The sequence below is a fragment of the Brassica napus genome, chromosome C4, assembly GCF_020379485.1.
Source record: "Brassica napus cultivar Da-Ae chromosome C4, Da-Ae, whole genome shotgun sequence".
Taxonomy (NCBI): Eukaryota; Viridiplantae; Streptophyta; class Magnoliopsida; order Brassicales; family Brassicaceae; genus Brassica; species Brassica napus.
In genome coordinates this window covers 62,266,832-62,287,983 of record NC_063447.1, presented here as the reverse complement: position 1 = coordinate 62,287,983, position 21,152 = coordinate 62,266,832, and the positions used below count along the sequence as shown (strand labels likewise).

Below are 21,152 nucleotides of genomic sequence, written 5' to 3'. Positions count from 1 at the left end.
GTTATTTCACCGATTTAGGTAGTATTATGAAGTTTTATTATAATTGATAAAAAAAATTATAACGATTCCCATATACCATGAATGAGAGTTTAACATATATTAATACAAATGTAGATTGGCTTAAAAATTTTAAACAACACTAATGAGTATATGCTTCAGTATATAAAGCATTTACCAAAAACTCAATATTTTCGTGGGAGTTAACACATAGATTTTTAGAAAATTTCAAAAAATACGAAAATATTGTTTAATGCATAGTTGTATCATGCACTAACATATGATGATATTCAAAGAGGTTTGGAGCATTTGTTGTCTCCCTTTTTCAAGAAAATAGCAATTTTGTAGTGGTTATTCCACCGATTTAGGCAGTATTATGAAGTTTTACTAAATTAATTGATAAAAAAAATTATAACGATTCTCGTATACCATGAAAGAGAGTTTAGCATACATTAATACAAATTTAGAATGTGGTTAAAATTTTTAAAGAACACTAATGATTATATGCTTCAGTATATAAAGCATTTACCGAAAACTCAATATTTTCGTAGGGGTTAACACATAGATTTTGAGAAAATTTCCAAAAATATGAAAATATTGCTTTAATGCATAGTTGTATCATGCATTAACATATGATGATGTTTAGAGAGGTTTGGAACTTTTGTTGTCTCCCTTTATCTAGAAAATAGCAATTTTATAGTGGTTATTCCACCGATTTATGTAGTATTACGAAGTTTTACTAATTTAATTGATAAAAAAAATTATAACGATTCCTATATACAAATGTAGAATGTGGTTAAAAAATTTAAACAACACTAATGATTATATGCTTCAGTATATAAAACATTTACCAAAAACTCAATATTTTCGTACGGCTTAACACATAGATTTTGAAAATTTTCAAAAACTATGAAAATATTGTTTTACTGAATTGTTGTATCATGTACTAGCATATGATGATGTTCTAAGAGGTTTGGAGACTTTGTTGTCTCCCTTTTTCAAGAAAATAGCAATTTTATAGTGGTTATTTCACCGATTTAGGTAGTATTATGAAGTTTTACTATAATTGGTAAAAAAATTATAACGATTCCCATATACCATGAAAGAGAGTTTAACATACATTAATACAAATGTAGATTGGCTTAAAAATTTTACCCAATCGACTAAAAAGATATTTGTAATATATGTCACATCAATATATGTCACATCACTATTTATAGAAAATTCTCTGTTGTATTTGTACTCCCTTATACATTAATTGAGAAAAATTACAATATTATTTTGTAACCACGTGTCACCATCAGAATGAAATTAAGAATTCTTAGAAAAATAAATTGGTACATCTTAACTTATATTATACTTTTTATTAAACAAATTATCAAATTGATAAATAGTGTACAAAAGAATATTCTCGTATTTTCCTTAACTAAAACAATATTAATGACTATGAATAATAAATATTTGATAACCATTTTTGTATCTTAACTCCTTTTTGTTTAATTTTATATTTAGCAATTTTATAATGGCTAGTCCATTAATTTCTGAAGTATATGCAGTTTTACAAAATTAATTTATTAAAAACATTTGAACGATGCTCATGTACCATTAAAGAGAGTTTAGCATACGTTAATACAAATGTAGAATGTGGTTAAAGTTTCTTAAACAACACTAATGATTATATGCGTCAGTATATAAATCATTTACCGAAAACTCAATCATTTAACACATAGATTTTAAGAAAATTTCAAAAAATATGAAAATATTGTTTTAATGCATAGTTGTATCCTGCAATAACATATGATGATCTTCAAAGAGGTTTGGAGACATTGTTGTTTCCTTTTTTCAAGAAAATAACAATTTTGTAGTGGTTATTCCACCGATTGAGGCAATATTATGAAGTTTTACTAAATTAATTGATAAAAACATTATACCGATTCTCATACACCATGAAAGAGAGTTTAGCATACATTAATACAAGTATAGAATGTGGTTAAAAAATGTAAACAACACTAATGATTATATGCTTTAGTATATAAATCATTTACCGAAAACTCAATATTTTCGTAGGACACATAGATTTTGAAAAAATTTCAAAAATATGAAAATATTGTTTTAATGCATAGTTGTATCCTGCACTAACATATAATAATGTACAAAGAGATTTGGAGTCTTTGTTGTCTCTCTTTTTCGAGAAAATAACAATTTTGTAGTGGTTATTCCACCGACTTAGGAAGTATTATGAAGTTTTACTAAATTAATTGATAAAAAAAACTATAACGATTCCCATATACCATGAAAGAGAGTTTAGCATACATTAATACAAATTTAGAATGTGGTTAAAAATTTTAAACAACACTAATGATTATACGCTTCAGTATATAAAACATTTACCGAAAACTCAATATTTTCGTAGGGGTTAACACATAGATTTTGAGAAAATTTTTAAAATATGAAAATATTGTTTTAACGCATAGTTGTATCCTGCACTAACATATGATGATGTTCAAATAGATTTGGAGCCTTTGTTGTCTCTCTATTTCAATAAAATAACAATTTTGTAGTGGTTATTCCACAGATTTAGGCAGTATTATGAAGTTTTACTAAATTAATTGATAAAAAATTATAACGATTCTCATATATCATGAAAGAGAATTTAGGATACATTAATACAAATGTATAATGTGGTTAAAAATTTTAAACAACACTAACGATTATATGCTTCAGTATATAAAGCATTTACCGAAAACATAATATTACCGAAAACACAAAGAATTTGAGAAAATTTCAAAAGTATGAAAATATTGTTTTAATGCATAGTTGTACCATGCACTAACATATGATGATGTTAAAAGAGGTTTGAAGCCTTTGTTGTCTCCCTTTTTACGAAAAAAGCAAATTTATAATTATTATCCCACTGATTTAGGCAATATTGTTAAGTTTTACTAAATTAATTGATAAAAAAAGTTATAACGATTTCCATATACAATGAAAAAGAGTTTAACATACATTAATACAAATTTAGAACGTGGTTATAAATTTTCAAACAACACTAATGATTATAGGCTTCAGTATATAAAGCGTTTACCAATAACTCAATATTTTCGTAGGGGTTAACACATAGATTTTGAAAAAAATTCAAAAAATTTAAAAATATTGTTTTAATACATAGTTGTATCACACATTAAGATATGATGATGTTCAAAGAAGTTTGGAATCTTTGTTGTCTCCCTTTTTCAAGAAAAAAACAATTGTTTAGTGGTTATTCCACCGATTTAGGCAGTATTATAAAGTCTTACTAAATTAATTGATAAAAGAAATTATAATGATTCTCATATACCATGAAAGAGAGTTTAAAATAGATTAATACAAATGTAGAATGTGGTTAAAAATTTTAAACAACACTAATGATTATATGCTTCAGTATATAAAGCATTTACCGAAAACTCAATATTTTCGTAGGGGGTTAACACCTAGATTTTGAAAAAAATTCAAAAAATATGAAAATATTGTTTTAATGCGTAGTTGTATCATGCACTAATATATGATGATGTTCAAAGAGGTTCGGAACCTTTGTTGTCTCTCTTTTTCAAGAAAAGAGCAATTTTGTAGTGGTTATTCCACTGATTTAGACAGTATTATGAAGTTTTACTAAATTAATTGATAAAAAAATTGTAACGATTTCCATATACCATGAAAGAGAGTTTAGCATATATTAATACAAATGTAGAATGTGGTTAAAATTTTTAAACAACACTAATGATTAATATGCTTCAGTGTATAAAGCATTTATCGAAAACTCAATATTTTTGTAGTGGTGAACACATAGATTTTGAAAAAATTTCAAATATTTGAAAATATTATTTTAATGCATAGTTGTTTCATGCACTAACATATGATGATGTTCAAAGAGGTTTAGAGCCTTTGTTGTCTCCTTCTCTCAAGAAAATAGCAATTTTGTAGTGGTTATTCCACCGATTATGAAGTTTTACTAAATTAATTGATAAAAAATATAACAATTCTCATATACCTTGAAAAAGAGTTTTGCATACATTAATACAAATTTAGAATGTGGTTAAATTTTTTAAACAATACTAATGATTACATGCTTCAGTATATAAAGCATTTTCCGAAAACTCAATATTTTCGTAGGGGGTTACCGAAAACTCAATGTTAAAAGAGATTTGGAGCCTTTGTTGTCTCTCTTTTTCAAGAAAATAGCAATTTTGTAGTGGTTATTCCACCGATTTAGGCAGTATTACGAAGTTTTACTAAAGTAATTGATAAAAAAAATTATAATGATTCCTATATACCACGAAATATTATTTAGAATAAATTAATACAAATGTAGAATGTGGTTAAAATTTTAAACAAAACTAATGATTATATGCTTCTGTATATAAAGCATTTACCAAAAACTCAATATTTTACAGAGATTTCGAGAAAATTTCGAAAAATATGAAAATATTGTTTTAATGCATAGTTGTATTCTGCACTAACATATGATGATGTTCAAAGAGGTTTGGAGCCGTTGTTGTCTCCATTTTTCAAGAAAATAGCAATTTTATAATGGTTATTCCACCGATTTAGGCAGTATTATGAAGTTTTACTAAATTCATTGATAAAAATATTATAACGATTCTCATATACCATGAAAGAGAGTTCAGCATACATTAATACAAGTGTAGAATGTGGTTAAAAATGTAAACAACACTAATGATTATATGATTCAGTATATAAAGCATTTACCAAAAATCAATATTTTTGTAGGGGTTAACACATAGATTTTGAGAAAATTTCAAAACATATGAAAATATTGTTTTAATGCATAGTTGTATCCTGCACTAACATATAATAATGTACAAAGAGATTTGGAGTCTTTGTTGTCTCTCTTTTTCAAGAAAATAACAATTTTGTAGTGGTTATTCCACCGACTTAGGAAGTATTATGAAGTTTTACTAAATTAATTGATAAAAAAACTATAACGATTCCCATATACCATGAAAGAGAGTTTAGCATACATTAATACAAATTTAGAATGCGGTTAAAAATTTTAAACAACACTAATGATTATACGCTTCAGTATATAAAACATTTACCGAAAACTCAATATTTTCGTAGGGGTTAACACATAGATTTTGAGAAAATTTTAAAAATATGAAAATATTGTTTTAACGCATAGTTGTATCCTGCACTAACATATGATGATGTTCAAATAGATTTGGAGCCTTTGTTGTCTCTCTATTTCAATAAAATAACAATTTTGTAGTGGTTATTCCACAGATTTAGGCAGTATTATGAAGTTTTACTAAATTAATTGATAAAAAATTATAACGATTCTCATATATCATAAAAAAGAGTTTAGGATACATTAATACAAATGTATAATGTGGTTAAAAATTTTAAACAACACTAACGATTATATGCTTCAGTATATAAAGCATTTACCGAAAACACAATATTACCGAAAACACAAAGAATTTGAGAAAATTTCAAAAGTATGAAAATATTGTTTTAATGCATAGTTGTACCATGCACTACCATATGATGATTTTAAAAGAGGTTTGAAGCCTTTGTTGTCTCCCTTTTTACGAAAAAAGCAAATTTATAATTATTATCCCACTGATTTAGGCAATATTGTTAAGTTTTACTAAATTAATTGATAAAAAAAGTTATAACGATTTCCATATACAATGAAAAAGAGTTTAACATACATTAATACAAATTTAGAATATGGTTAGAAATTTTAAAACAGCACTAATGATTATAGGCTTCAGTATATAAAGCGTTTACCAATAACTCAGTATTTTCGTAGGGACACATAGATTTTGAAAAAAATTCAAAAAATTTAAAAATATTGTTTTAATACATAGTTGTATCACGCATTAAGATATGATGATGTTCAAAGAAGTTTGGAATCTTTGTTGTCTCCCTTTTTCAAGAAAAAAACAATTGTTTAGTGGTTATTCCACCGATTTAGGCACTATTATAAAGTCTTACTAAGTTAATTGATAAAAGAAATTATAACGATTCCCATATAACATGAAAGAGAGTTTAAAATAGATTAATACAAATGTAGAATGTGGTTAAAAATTTTAAACAACACTAATGATTATATGCTTCAGTATATAAAGCATTTACCGAAAACTCAATACTTTCGTAGGGGGTTAACACCTAGATTTTGAAAAAAATTCAAAAAATATGAAAATATTGTTTTAATGCGTAGTTGTATCATGCACTAATATATGATGATGTTCAAAGAGGTTTGGAGCCTTTGTTGTCTCTCTTTTTCAAGAAAAGAGCAATTTTGTAGTGTTCCACCGATTTAGGCAGTATTATGACGTTTTACTAAATTAATTGATAAAAAAATTGTAACGATTCCCATATACCATGAAAGAGAGTTTAGCATACATTAATACAAATGTAGAATGTGGTTAAAATTTTTAAACAACACTAATGATTAATATGCTTCAGTATATAAAGCATTTATCGAAAACTCAATATTTTTGTAGTGGTGAACACATAGATTTTGAAAAAATTTCAAATATTTGAAAATATTATTTTAATGCATAGTTGTTTCATCCACTAACATATGATGATGTTCAAAGAGGTTTAGAGCCTTTGTTGTCTCCTTTTCTCAAGAAAATAGCAATTTTGTAGTGGTTATTCTACCGATTATGAAGTTTTACTAAATTAATTGATAAAAAATATAACAATTCTCATATACCTTGAAAGAGAGTTTTGCATACATTAATACAAATTTAGAATGTGGTTAAATTTTTTAAACAATACTAATGATTACATGCTTCAGTATATAAAGCATTTACCGAAAACTCAATATTTTCGTAGGGGGTTACCGAAAACTCAATGTTAAAAGAGATTTGGAGCCTTTGTTGTCTCTCTTTTTCAAGAAAATAGCAATTTTGTAGTGGTTATTCCACCGATTTAGGCAGTATTACGAAGTTTTACTAAAGTAATTGATAAAAAAATTATAATGATTCCTATATACCACGAAATATTGTTTAGAATAAATTAATACAAATGTAGAATGTGGTTAAAATTTTAAACAAAACTAATGATTATATGCTTCTGTATATAAAGCATTTACCAAAAACTCAATATTTTACAGAGATTTCGAGAAAATTTCGAAAAATATGAAAATATTGTTTTAATGCATAGTTGTATTCTGCACTAACATATGATGATGTTCAAAGAGGTTTGGAGCCGTTTTTGTCTCCATTTTTCAAGAAAATAGCAATTTTATAATGGTTATTCCACCGATTTAGGCAGTATTATGAAGTTTTACTAAATTCATTGATAAAAATATTATAACGATTCTCATATACCATGAAAGAGAGTTCAGCATACATTAATACAAGTGTAGAATGTGGTTAAAAATGTAAACAACACTAATGATTATATGATTCAGTATATAAAGCATTTACCAAAAACTCAATATTTTTGTAGGGGTTAACACATAGATTTTGAGAAAATTTCAAAAAATATGAAAATATTGTTTTAATGCATATTTGTATCATGCACTAACATATGATGATGTTCAAAGAGGTTCGGAGCCTTTGTTGTCTCATTTTTTCAAGAAAATAGTAATTTTATAGTGGTTATTCCACCGATTTAGGCAGTATTATAAAGTTTTACTAATTTAATTGATAAAACGAATTTTAATGATTCCTATATACCATGAAATATAGTTTTGCATAAATTAATACAAATGTAGAATGTGGTTAAAAAATTTAAACAACACTAATGATTAGATGCTTCAGTATATAAAGTATTTACCAAAAACTCAGTAATTTCGTAGGGGGTTGGTTAACACATAGATTTTGAGAAAATTTCAAAAATTTCAAAAATATGAAAATATTGTTTTAATGCATAGTTGCATCATGCACTAACATATGATGCTGTTCAAAGAGGTTTAGAGCCGTTTTTGTCTCCCCTTTTCAAGAAAATAGCAATTTTGTATTGGTTATTCCACCGATTTAGGCAGTATTATGAAGTTTTACTAAATTAATTGATAAAAAAATTATAACAATTCTCATATACCATGAAAGAGAGTTTAGCATAAATTATTACAGATATAAAATGTGGTTAAAAATTTTAAACAACACTAATGATTATATTCTTCAGTATATAAAGCATTTAACGAAAACTCAATATTTTCGTAGGGGATAACACGAAGATTTTGAAAAAATTTCAAAAATATGAAAATATTGTTTTAATGCATAGTTGTATCATGCACTAACATATGATGATGTTCAAAGAGTTTTGGAGCCTTTGGTGTCTCCCTTTTTCAAGAAAATATCAATTTTATAGTGGTTATTCCACCGATTTAGGCAGTATTATGAAGTTTTATTAAATTAATTGATAAAAAAATTATAACGATTCCCATATACCATAATATTGAGTTTGGCATACATTAATACAAATGTAGAATGTGGTTAGAAATTTTAAACAATACTAATGATTATATGATTCAGTATATAAAGCATTTACCGAAAACTCAATATTTTCGTAGGGGGTTGGTTAACACATAGATTTTGAGAAAATTTCAAAAAATATGAAAATATTGTTTTACTGAATTTTTGTATCATTCACTAGCATATGATGATGTTCAAAGAGGTTTGGAGCATTTGTTGTCTCCCTTTTTCAAAAAAATAGCAATTTTATAGTCGTTATTTCACCGATTTAGGTAGTATTATGAAGTTTTATTATAATTGATAAAATAAATTATAACGATTCTCATATACCATGAAAGAGAGTTTAACAAACATTAAAACAAATGTAGATTGGCTTAAAATTTTTGAACAACACTAATGAGTATATGCTTCAGTATATATAGCATTTACCAAAAACTCAATATTTTTGTGGGAGTTAACACATAGATTTTTAGAAAATTTCAAAAATATGAAAATATTGTTTAATGCATAGTTGTATCATGCACTAACATATGATGATGTTCAAAGAGGTTTGGAGCATTTGTTATCTCCCTTTTTCAAGAAAATAGCAATTTTGTAGTGGTTATTCCACCGATTTATGCAGTATTATGAAATTTTACTAAATTAATTGATAAAAAAAATTATAACGATTCTCATATACCATTAAAGAGAGTTTAGCATACATTAATACAAATTTAGAATGTGGTTAAAAATTTTAAAGAACACTAATGATTATATGCTTCAGTATATAAAGCATTTACCGAAAACTCAATATTTTCGTAGGGGTTAACACATAGATTTTGAGAAAATTTCCAAAAATATGAAAATATTGCTTTAATGCATAGTTGTATCATGCATTAACATATGATGATGTTTAAAGAGGTTTGGAGACTTTGTTGTCTCCCTTTTTTCTAGAAAATAGCAATTTTATAGTGGTTATTCCACCGATTTAGGTATTATTATGAAGTTTTACTAATTTAATTGATAAAAAAATTATAACAATTCCTATATACCATGAAATATAGTTTAGCATAAATTAATACAAATGTAGAATGTGGTTAAAGAATTTAAACAACACTAATGATTATATGCTTCAGTATATAAAACATTTACCAAAACTCAATATTTTCGGACGGCTTAACACATAGATTTTGAAAAATTTCAAAAACTATGAAAATATTGTTTTAATGCATAGTTGTATCCTGCACTAACATTTGATGTGTTCAAAGAAGTTTTGAGCCTTTGTTGTCTCTATTTTTCAAGAAAATAGTAATTTTATAGATGTTATTCCACTGATTTAGGCAGTATTACAAAGTTTTACCAAATTAATTGATAAAAAAATTTAACGATTTTCATATACCTTGAAAGAGAGTTTAACATACATTACTACAAATTTAGGATGTGGTTAGAAAAAACAACATTAAAAAATATCACTTGAAAAGTAAAATTATAAATATTTTTGAATTTTTTCCAACTTGTTAAAGAAATTATGTGAATGGGTGATTTTGTTTGTAATAAAAAAAATATCTTAAAAGATAGAAGATTCATTTTATCTTATGTGATATATATATCTTAAAATATATCCGAATTAATATTACTAAACCAAATATAATATAAACATATATAATATATTTTACTAAAGAAAATATAATATAAAATTAACTATCATATTATCGTTAGAAAATTTTAATTATTATCAAGAGAATGATAAATTATCAACTAAATCATTAAAATTATTTATTGATTAATAATTAAGCATAAAATATGACTAAACCTAAAATTATGGAGAGAATGAAAAATGAGTAAATTTACTTTTCAAATAATAGTATATATCGTTTATATATTAACCCATCTATTTGTAATTTACCTAAGATGTTTTATTTTGAAAATTTAGAATTATTATTTGACATAAAATATTTGTAAGAAATAAATAAATATACATTATAAATAGGATAATATAGTTAAATATTATTAATTGACAAATATCTTATATAATACATCATTTTGATTTGTCTAATATCCCATCACAATATAAACAATCAACAAATATACAAACAATTACTTTTTCATGTTGTGAAATGGGATATATTTGTATTTTATTAAAACAAAAAAAAATTGCATGGGTGCACGGGTCAAAGTCTAGTAAATAATTACGTTCAAAGCATCATTTGCTAATCGATAAGACATGATGAACTAGCCATTGGTTTGAATACGATTAATTAATTTACTAATCGTTTAGTTGTTAAAGATCTTACGGCAACAGTAAAGTAAAAGAAAAGAAAAAAAAGCAAAGGGAAAAGGATAAGGCAAATAAACGTCCATTCTCATTTTCGAATCTCACTCTCTCTCTCTCTCTATCAAATCAGATTCTAGAAAGAAGAAGAAAGGGAGAATCATCGGGGCATGGCTTCACCGAGCAAACGCCGAGAGATGGACATGATGAAATTGTATGTATATGCTCAATTCTCTTCACTTGATCGAATTCATCTCTCGATTCGGATCTGTTGATGATGATGATGATCTCTTGTTATTGATGTTTTGTCTTCTTCTTGGGATGACAGGATGATGAGTGATTACAAGGTGGATACAATCAACGACGATTTGCAGATGTTCTACGTCACTTTCCATGGCCCCACTGACAGTAATCCTCTCTGTCTCTTTTGTCTTGTTCTTTGTGCTTATAAGCTACTTGTTGAAATGCCTTAGAGTCTCTTTTTCTTTGTTGTGTATTGGATCGTTTTAGGAGCATAGATGATAGAAACGAAAAGCTTTTAAGTGCCTATCTTTGTTGTTGTGTGTGTGAAGGTCTATATGAGGGAGGTGTATGGAAGATCAAAGTCGAACTTCCTGAAGCTTACCCTTACAAATCTCCTTCTGTTGGTTTTGTCAACAAGATCTTTCACCCCAATGTCGATGAGTCGTTAGTCACACAATAATAGCTTATCAATGTTGATCTATCTCGCGCACTATCTAGAAAACTATATGTTTCTCATGTTTTGTGTGGCAGTTCGGGCGCAGTTTGCTTAGATGTAATAAACCAGACATGGAGCCCAATGTTTGGTAATATATATTATTTTCTCTGTGTGTGTTTTTGAATGCCTTGATGATTGTATTGGTAGTGCATCCATTTATGTTCTGTTGTTTGTTTTATCAGATCTTATCAATGTCTTCGAGTCATTCCTTCCTCAACTGCTTCTATATCCAAACCCATCTGATCCTTTCAACGGAGAAGCTGCATCTCTCTTGATGCGAGACCGTGCAGCCTATGAGAAGAAAGTCAAAGGTAAACAAATAAAATTCACATTCTTCTCTTCCCATTTGCTTCTCTAATTCACTTCAACCTCTCATTGACACCTTGAAGAGTATTGCAAGGCATATGCTAAACCCGAGGACATAGGAGCACCTGAGGAGATCTCAAGTGATGATGAAGATGAAGATGAAGATGAAGATGATAGCATGAGCGATCGTGGTTCAGACTCTGATGACAACGATGAAATTGCTGGAAAAGCCGATCCTTGATTATTCTGTTACAAATCTTTCTTTGCACCTCATTTCCAAAAATATAAACCATTGATGTTCATTGCATATAGAGGAGAAAAACCACTCCTCTGTAAATTTGTAAACTCTATTTAATCCTTTAGGAATAATATTGAAAATTTCATTTGCTTCAACTGTAAATAAAATTAAACAATTTGCAATCTTTTACAACAAATTAAACATGAATCCATAATCTCATTTTGTTTGTTTTTATACATTAAACATCTCTAAAGATGGGGATAGTGAAGGACTTATATCTTCTAATGGTTACTGTAAAAGTTTAAACATACCAAGAAAGTAATCATAGACCTAAGATAGGGACTTATTTGTTTACTAGAGGTCAAAGACTCGCTGCTACATTGCAATCACATCCAACCACTAAGGACAACAGATAGAGGCTTACTCTTGTCTACAAATGACTTGGCCTTCTTTTACCAGAATCTGTTCTTAGCCTCTTCACCGGATTAGCCCATCCAACTGAATCACCAGCCGCACCGCTGTTGTTTGGATGAGTAGCTTGAGCTAGCCTTGTTTCCCTTGTAACCGAACCTGACACTGGACTTCTACGACCACGACCTATCATAGCCTGAGGCGAAACCGGGCTGCTGGACCCAGCGGTTCGGGTTCTCGGACCAGACTTTTCTCTGTCTTTCCTCTTCTTCTTGCAGATTACTAGCTCCCCTGGATGAGCTAGAATTGGAGACTCATCGGTGTGGCTTGATGTCCCGCCAAGCTTTGTTTCTTTCTGAGGTATCTGTACTCTGATCCTTGAGTTCTCGCGTTGTTGAGAGCTTGGCTCCGGTTCCTCTTCGTCTACTGGCTTTGGCCTCTTACCCTGACTAATACCACCTGCTCCTCTTGGGGACGATGTAGATACCAAAGTTGGGCTTGGGCCAGAGAAGGAAAGAGCGTTCCTTGCTTCCCGGAAGTCTGTGTCTGGAAAAGACATTTTCAGTAGATCAAAGAAGAGGTTGTGAACCTTCCTTGCTTCAGATCTCACCTGCGGAAGATTTTATTCACATTATCAACACACACAAAATCGAAAGAGTTTATAGTTATTTGAGATGCAAAAAAAATTTAAACCTCGTGTGAGAATCCATAGAATTGCATTGCTCCCCTTAGCATATACTGCACGTCAGATGCGAGTTCCATAACTCCTAAGTACTCTAGCCTTTCCACCCGCTGATCTATCTCTCGTAGCTCCAAAAGATTATTCACACCTCCAGCTGCATAACCATTCTGAATTCTCTTCCACAAATTCGTCAGCATAGGCACAATCTGCTGACCTTCCTTGTCGATTCTCCTTTGGAGTTTGCTAATGACGGTTTTGCACTGCAAAGTCAAGCACCGGGTAAGTTCAGAAAACCCAAACAAAATAAATGTACAGACTCGTCGACAATAAAATAGAACGCAATGAAATATATTTATACCCGTTTCTGTATGATGTGGGACATTCTTGCACCTGCATTTGAAGAGCCTATATGACTAGTTCCATCCCATGTTTCTCTAGCAGCTTCATCGTTGTCCTCCACGGGAAGCTGTGTGGCGTTCAATCTACCAGATGTTGGTGATGATACATGCAGCTTGGAAGTATTAGCTACCTTCTTTGCAGGTAAACTCCGAAGTCTCGAGGATGAATCACTCTGATCTTGTCTTGAACCATGCGAGTCAGCAACTGTTCTCAATTTTGATCGATAGCTACGATCGCCTTGCAATGGCTGAGCTGCAGGCATATCACTACCGTCTGTTCCTTCTGCTGTTTGACGGGGTCTTAGACGAATACTCCGTTTCCGTTTTATTGTAGGTTGCAAAACCTGTTCTCCTCCCCCTTCATCACGGTCATAGGATCGTTGGAGATCTATGTGAGAATCCCCAGAGGCTCCTATTTCCCCATCTTCTAGGTCATCTACCTGTTCCAACATTATTAAAGAAACAAACATTACACACACGACAAGGAAGAAGAGAGGCATGTAAGACAAAACCAGGTGCCTACCAGTCTTTTCGAGACAGAACCTGGCCTAGTGTCCAATGCAGACAAAGAGCCAAATTTTTTTGAAGAAACAGGAGAAGCCATCTCTTTCGATCTATGACTTTCTGGCGAAGATTCTGAAGAACCAGCATCATCCTGTGGAGGGACTTTTTTATAACTACCAGACCGCGGAGGATAATCATAACCAGCGACGGGGTTCTCTCCATCAGATTCGCCATTGTTGGTTTGTTGATCACCAAGAGCACCAGTTAGCTCATCATCATCAGATTGTCCAATGTCTCCCTCTTCTTCGTTCCCAGAATCAACGTTCACTTCCTCAGAGCTTTCCTCAGAGAATAATCCAATGTCATCTTCAATTTCCTTGTAGTTAATCTTTTTGCTCTTGGGACGCCCTCTTTTTCTCTCACCTCCAGGCCCGCCAGTTTGCACAATTAGATTACTGCTTGACAACATGTTCTTTGACGGTTTCTTAGACAAATCTGCAACGGTAGCATTCACCTCTCTGGTACTAGCTCGAAGCCACTTAGGCACCTGTTCATGACAAGTCATCTCTTCGGTCCAGTCAAATTCTTCATCCATCTGATCGAATAACTCAACTTCCTCCTCGCTTCTGGCAATCATCCTGTTCACCTCATGGAGAGAAGGTACATCATGGACGGTTTCTTGATATCTCTCTTCATCATGCAATAAAGTCTCCAATGTCATTCGCCGCTCTTCATGAGTCGTCCTTTGGTCAAACCGCCCAGCATTAATGACTTCATCAGCCATGTCAATCTTGTACTGCTGAATATTATTCCTTATGAGACCCTCAATAGATCCTATATACCGGTCCTTCCCAGCCAAGTCATCCTCTAGGTCTACTGAACCACCACTTCTAAGCTCGTCCTCCTTTTGATGGCTAGACATTTTTTCAACAACTGCCTCCATATATATCACTTTTACTTCCCTCGTCTGCCCAATACGATGGGCTCTGGCAACTGCTTGTTCCTCATTCTTGGGGTTTGGATCCGGATCATATATCACAACTGTGTCAGCAGTCTGAAGGTTGAGACCCCTTCCAGCTGCACGTATACTAAGCAAGAAAATAAAGCAATCAGTATCCGGATCATTGAAATCCACAATAGCTGATTCCCGATCTTCTAGACTGGTAGTCCCATCTATTCTGCGGTATACGAGCCTCCTCCATTGCAAATACTCTTCCAAGATATCAAGGAGTTTAGTCATTGTACTGAAGAGTAATACACGATGGCCTGTCCTCTGTAGCTTTATAAGAATTCTATCCAGAATCCACAATTTTCCACATGACCTTACGAGAAAATCCTTGGAAAGATCATTGAAATATGGATAATTGAGCAATGGATGATTACATGTTTTCCTCAACTCCATGCACCTATTGTTTAAAGTTTTATATATCTTGGCTTGGTAGATCGGATTCTTCTGAGCCTTAAGTTTTTCATCGTCTGGATCAACTCTTAGAGTTCCAGTAGCTTTGATCCAATCATAAACGGCACTCTGAATAGAAGACATCCTACATCTTAAAACTACGGAAACCTGTAACCGAAAGCATTGTCAGAACAATCATCTAGACGAAAAATAATGGCATCGATATATGACAGATCCTACCTTAGGAGGAAGTGAACCTTCGACATCCTCAACACGACGTCTGAGCATGAACGGCTCTAAAATTTGATGAAGCCTGTGAATGACTATGACCTTTTTCTCAGTCTCCAGCCAGTCATCCTCTATATTATGCGAAGGACCTTCTCTTTGAAAGGGTTGAGCGAACCAATCATGAAATGCTTTTCGATTGTCAAAGACATCAGGAAGGAGGAGATTCAATAGTGACCAAAGCTCTTTCAGATCATTCTACAAGATTTCATAAAAGCAGAATAAGAATCATCTATATCACATTCAACATGATATGTATGAACAACTCATGGAATCTTGGTTTCCAAATGTTAAATGTCATCAATTAATGCCCAATTAGCTTTACTTTTACCAACCTGTAGAGGTGTCCCAGTGAGAAGTAATCTCCTCTGGCAGCGATAACGATCAAGATCGCGGGCCAAAACAGATTCTCTGTCCTTCATCCGTTGTGCTTCGTCAATAACAATATATTTCCAGTCAACTTTTGAGAGTTTTGATCGATCATACATAATAAACTCATAAGTCGTAACGAGGACATTGAACTTCAGGGCGCAAACCTCCTGTGTTAAAGAAAACAGGAGATTTTTCTATCAATCAACAATTTTAAAACAAAATCTCGAGCAAATGTAGCTTTTTCAAAGTTTACCTGAGAGAACAATTTTGAACGTTGATCCTTTGTACCAACATAATATATGCATGAAACGGATGGCAGCCAAGTATGGAGTTCACTCTGCAAAAGAAAAAAAAAACTGTTAACCGTGTATAAAATTATCATATAGAAGTCGACAAGAGATAGCAAGAGCTGATAAGTACTCTACGGAACACAGACGAGTTCATCAACTGGAAATGGTTATGTCAGCACAACTAACAGGCTTGAGTCAAAGTTAAGCATAAATAATGGATAAATGAGACTTGTGGGTTGTTGGGGAAGTGACTTTCGAAATTATGAGTTTATAGACGTGAGGTCTCGAATAAACCATTGGTGCATGGTTTCTGAGAAAATTATAGGATATTCTAACAGAAATCACAAACCTTCCAGTTCACCAGAACAGCATTAGGAACGATGATGAGATGTGGTCCATAATTCCCCTTGAACTCCATAAGGTAAGCAATCAGTGCCATTACCTACACAGAGAAAACCAAAAATAATCAGCATATAGTGCCAACAGAATATAATTGCTTTAATGCTCGCCCAAGGCAAGTACAGTAAATCCAGGAATCCCTGCTGAGAGCAAAATTAACCTGCACAGTTTTTCCAAGACCCATCTCATCAGCCAAGATCCCATTTAATTTGTTATTATACAAGGAGAGCATCCATTGCAATCCAACCTGAAGGGCACAGTGAAGAATACCTTAGAAACCAGTAAAATGTGGCACAACAGAAAAATAATTCACAATACAACGTGATAGAGCCTGGATGAAAGAAATACCAGCTGGTAATCACGCAAAGTTCCAGCTTGGAGCATCGACGGTTGTCTCACAACGACTTCATTTACAGCATGAGCCAGAGTATAATACCTAGAGTAAGGCATAACAAAAAGGGTAAGGGAAACGCTAAAGGCAGCACCCAAGGAGATTCCCAGTTGTGCGTTGTGTACAGTCTGAGTGTCGGTATTTTACAGATCAGCACATACTTTTTAAGCAGTAAGCTGCACAGGCTGATAAGTTATGAGTAACAACTAGTGCTTTGCTGTTTCCTCATCTAAATTTTTTTGGTCTGTGTAATGACTTACTTGTTAACAGATGAATTATCTTTTGGCGCATTCATTTCCACAAATCTATTTCTGATCAGAACTTCTTCCCGAGCACAAGCAGCTGCCGCCCTGACCTCTTCTTCTGAAAGGCCCTGCATCAAGAACGGAAACAGACAAGCTACTATCAACAATAACTTTGAAAAAGAAGAGTTCTGCTCTCTAAGACATGCAAAGTCCACATTTAAGTTGAAATTGTCTAGAGTAATTGAAAATTAGGGGTAAAGTATAAAAGCAATATGTATACCTGCAATCTCGCTGCAATTGCTGCAGCATTCGCTGCTTCCTCCACTTCTTGTTGGTTCTTTGTGGCAGTAATCTTACCTCCAAGTTTATGGAGATAATCTTCCGTTTGGGTCAAAAATGAAGAGAGAACATTATATCTTTCAGCAGCATCACCAGGTATATTTGTTTGCTGTTCCAGCAACATCTCCCTGTACCTTTCTACATCATTATTTTTCAGTGCCTCCATCCTTTTGTTCCGGCCATCATCTGGTCTCTTCGAGAACTCTCTCAACATCTTTTCATGGTATTTGGCAACTCCCCTGTTACGAGCAGTGCGTGCATCACGTATAGACCAGTGAGCCTCAAGGAGTTTCTTACGCCACTGAAAAATGGTTTTCAGCTGCTTTTCTCTAACAGCTTTCTGGTTGGCCAGTACTTGTCTATTCATTTCAAGGCGTTGTCGTTCGCACAACCTCACAAACTTACGGTATGGCCTATCAGGCATGGACATTATATCCTGCTGTTGTCGATCCACTTCATCTCTAACACGAGACTGAAGAGCCGATAGCCTGAGCTTTTTCTCTTCAATCTGAAGCCGTAAAACAAGATCCGGCCTAATCCTTTTCCTTTCCAAGTTTCTTGCTAGGAGACCATTTATCTTCGTCAAACTATCTGTTCTTTTCTTGTTGAAGAATTCTGCACCTTCTTCACAGATCAGGTCTTTGATATCATAAGCTAATGTGAGATTGTTGTTGGCATTGGCTGTTGCAGATCCATAAGTGTCATATTTTCGAGTGAAAAAGGGAAAATCAAACAATGGTCCGTGATATTTCCTGGCGGAGGCTGTATCCTTAGGCTGCTGGGGAGAGTTTGCTTGTGCCGGAACATTAGATTGGCCTCCATCAGATGCAACAGCTTTTCCCTTATCAGCATTAGAATCACTTCTAGGAGTCTGTTGAGTACTAGCATCTGCTCCTTGGTCTGACTTAACAGGGAATACATCAGTTTGTTGCTCCTCTTTCGTAGCCGCAGTAGTAGAAGCAGCTTCTTTTCCCAGATTTTGAAATAATTGGCTGTGGCCCATCGCCAATGGTACTTCTGTATCTCCACCATTATCTTCCTCTTTAGCAAAAATCTGTCCATTTGAAGAAGCAGCAGTCTGAGACTCTTTGCCAGGCTCCAGTGACCTTGCTTGGTTTTCTACAGTTTTGTCTGAAGACCTATCCTGAACATGTACTTTCACAGGAAAAATCTGCAACGGAGTCTGCACTTCAAGCGGTGGTGGAGCAATAGATTTAAAAAGCTCCTGAGGCAAAGAACCTTCTCCTTTCTGTCAAGTAAAAGGCAAAAGGAAAGAAAATCAAACAACGTGATTTGTAGACAGGTTATATGAAAAAATAATATTAAATGAAGAGGCAGACAGAGCTAAACACCTTCAAACGACGAAATGCCAGTATCTGGGCTTTGAGAACATGGAGTTGTTGTTTGGTAAATCCTGATCGCTGTTGCTCTTGTTTGATCCCCTGTCCAATCTGAAGGGAAGATTTACTGAGTAAACCAGCGTCAGATAGAACAGCTTTTGGACTGGGTGCATTCATCTGCCTAGGCTGCTGCATCTGCAAATGTTCAGCAGAACCTAAACCTTTATTTGTAGAAGCATTGTGATCCAAAACATGTGTCTCATTCGCAGACGTCTGCATGGAATTTCCAGAGGGCATCCCATTCGTAGGCTGAACTAAATGGCGAGGATACATTGGATTATCTCTCCCTTGGGCAGAGAATGGATTCGCAGCTGGGTTCATCATTCTAGGACTGGAAGTCGAGGCAAATGAGCTGGTAGATATTGCATGTCTGGCCTTTCCTGATCCTGACTGCCCAGAGATATCACCAGCAGAGTTGGGACGAGGCGAGTTCTCACCTGGAACGCCTGAAGATGAAGATGGCTGGCTAGACACTGGAATAGACGGTGACGGTGAAGCCACATTTCCTTCATTAGACTTCTGTTGGGCAGCCATTCTTCCCTGGAGTATGTGCGACATTTGGCTGGCGTTGGCAGGATGCGAGAGATCAATATTACGCTCCCGCGCCCACGCCTGCATGGCCTGCCACTGCTGTGAAAACGCGAGTTGGTTGGACCCCATATTATTCACACCCTGCGGACCCTGTGGTGCCTGCATTGGCCTTGTAATATTTCCAGGCATTAGTTGTCCAGTCCCAACTTGCTGGGGATGGGGTTTTGTTTCGTGACCTGATTCCATCTGCCTTTCACCGCGAGCAAACTGTTCAGCCGATGGATTAGACGACGAGCCCTGTGCCTGATTAGATGCCTGCTGCATCGCGCCTTGCATCATTCCCATTCTAGCATGCTGCTGCACCTTTTGTTGCTGCGCCTGTAAAGCAAACTGAAGATACGCTTGCTGCATCGGATTAAAACTTTGCTGGCCATCTTGGGAAGAGCCCTGTGGTTGTTGTTGTTGTTGTTGAGGAGAGTCAAACAATCTCCTAGGCTGTTGAGGGTGCTGCATAGAGCCAGACGGAGAACCAAAGTTACCACCTCCCATCATCCCCTGAACCCCGCCAGGATGATACGCGAACATGCCATCATTTGCCTCTGAGTTTCTCCCCTGCTGCTGCAATTATAAAAATAAATTGGCAACTGAATGAAAGCAAGATTAAGAAACAAAATTAGCGACTACAAAGATCATTTTACACCTCCAAAACGAACATTATTCACAATTCCAACAAACTTTACAATAATTTCGCAACTCTTTACCTGCCTAGACGCCAACTGCTGCTGCTGTTGCTGTTGCACGGATGAAGATGAAGAAGTCGGAGACGCAGCGGATGATGTGGAGTTGGTCCGACCCGCCGGACCCATGCCCCGGGCGGGGCCTCCGCCACTGCCTCCAGATTGCATTCAATTCTTCGAGCAATCAAACCTAATTCAAATGCACAATAAAGACAAAAATGTTCAAAACCCCTAACAACAAACAAAAATGAAGCAATAAACGTTACAAAGCCACACACTCACTCTCTGCCACTTTCTCTCTCTCTCTCTCTCTAGATTTGAATCGAATTTCTTTTTGGGAGGGAGAAACGAAAGTCGCGGGATGCAACGGAATAAACCAGATCCTTTGTGGGGTGGCTTCTCGAGAAACGAAATCCACGGGAAGCGACGACGATTCCTAACTCCAGAATTCACGCGATCAGAGATTCCCCTTGCTGCAGTCAAACCCTAGCTGGGATGGGATTTACTTCCCATTTCTTTTCTTTTCTTTTTTTTTTTAATTTATTTTGGAGAAGGAGTTGTATAAAACCGATATTTTTTTTTTATTGTCGGGGCCCGCACTATCAGTACACGGAAAATGCGTGACGACGCCCTCGGTTTTCACTTTTATTACGTTAACTATCCTTCTCTGTTTAAAAAATGGGCAAATGATGTCGAGACACGTGTGATTTATTTGGCACTTGTCCACGTTTTTTGTTTCGGAATTTTTGTCTTTTTCCTTTGGCAAAATGTTAAATGTATTTAGTTTTATATTGGGTAATAATAAT

General features: G+C 33.7%; 2 protein-coding genes across 3 annotated transcripts; one reads left to right on the top strand and one right to left on the bottom strand.

Annotated features, from left to right (window-relative positions):
* Nucleotides 1-10,723: 10,723 nt before the first annotated feature.
* Nucleotides 10,724-12,118, top strand: LOC106392025 (ubiquitin-conjugating enzyme E2 6-like). The gene is made up of 6 exons (XM_013832797.3): nucleotides 10,724-10,894; nucleotides 11,009-11,088; nucleotides 11,253-11,367; nucleotides 11,455-11,507; nucleotides 11,602-11,730; nucleotides 11,809-12,118. The coding sequence occupies exons 1-6, from the start codon at nucleotides 10,851-10,853 to the stop codon at nucleotides 11,964-11,966; spliced, it is 579 nt and encodes a 192-aa protein (XP_013688251.2). The 5' UTR covers nucleotides 10,724-10,850; the 3' UTR covers nucleotides 11,967-12,118.
* On the bottom strand, nucleotides 12,109-20,889 carry LOC106392023 (ATP-dependent helicase BRM-like). 2 transcript variants are annotated; one of them, XM_013832793.3, is made up of 15 exons: nucleotides 20,629-20,889; nucleotides 20,371-20,536; nucleotides 19,031-20,227; nucleotides 17,620-18,927; nucleotides 17,355-17,467; nucleotides 17,052-17,139; nucleotides 16,864-16,950; nucleotides 16,654-16,746; nucleotides 16,268-16,351; nucleotides 15,978-16,181; nucleotides 15,598-15,840; nucleotides 13,978-15,525; nucleotides 13,415-13,894; nucleotides 13,068-13,316; nucleotides 12,109-12,984 (listed from the first exon to the last, which is right to left on the bottom strand). In XM_013832793.3, the coding sequence occupies exons 2-15, from the start codon at nucleotides 20,512-20,514 to the stop codon at nucleotides 12,394-12,396; spliced, it is 6,429 nt and encodes a 2,142-aa protein (XP_013688247.2). In that variant the 5' UTR covers nucleotides 20,515-20,536; nucleotides 20,629-20,889; the 3' UTR covers nucleotides 12,109-12,393. The 2 variants fall into 2 exon arrangements, with proteins under 2 accessions (XP_013688247.2, XP_013688249.2); XM_013832795.3 differs by having other exon boundaries at nucleotides 19,031-20,224.
* Nucleotides 20,890-21,152: the final 263 nt, after the last annotated feature.

Excerpts from the sequence above, each read along its gene's own strand:
- LOC106392025 (XM_013832797.3), top strand. The coding sequence starts at position 10,851 with ATGGCTTCACCGAGCAAACGCCGAGAGATGGACATGATGAAATT. Across the intron at positions 10,895-11,008 it reads GAGATGGACATGATGAAATT|GATGATGAGTGATTACAAGG; the intron begins GTATGTATATGC and ends TTGGGATGACAG. Across the intron at positions 11,089-11,252 it reads TTTCCATGGCCCCACTGACA|GTCTATATGAGGGAGGTGTA; the intron begins GTAATCCTCTCT and ends GTGTGTGTGAAG.
- LOC106392023 (XM_013832793.3), bottom strand. The coding sequence starts at position 20,514 with ATGCAATCTGGAGGCAGTGGCGGAGGCCCCGCCCGGGGCATGGGTCCG. Across the intron at positions 13,895-13,977 it reads GTTCTGTCTCGAAAAGACTG|GTAGATGACCTAGAAGATGG; the intron begins GTAGGCACCTGG and ends ATGTTGGAACAG. Across the intron at positions 12,985-13,067 it reads TCTATGGATTCTCACACGAG|GTGAGATCTGAAGCAAGGAA; the intron begins GTTTAAATTTTT and ends AATCTTCCGCAG.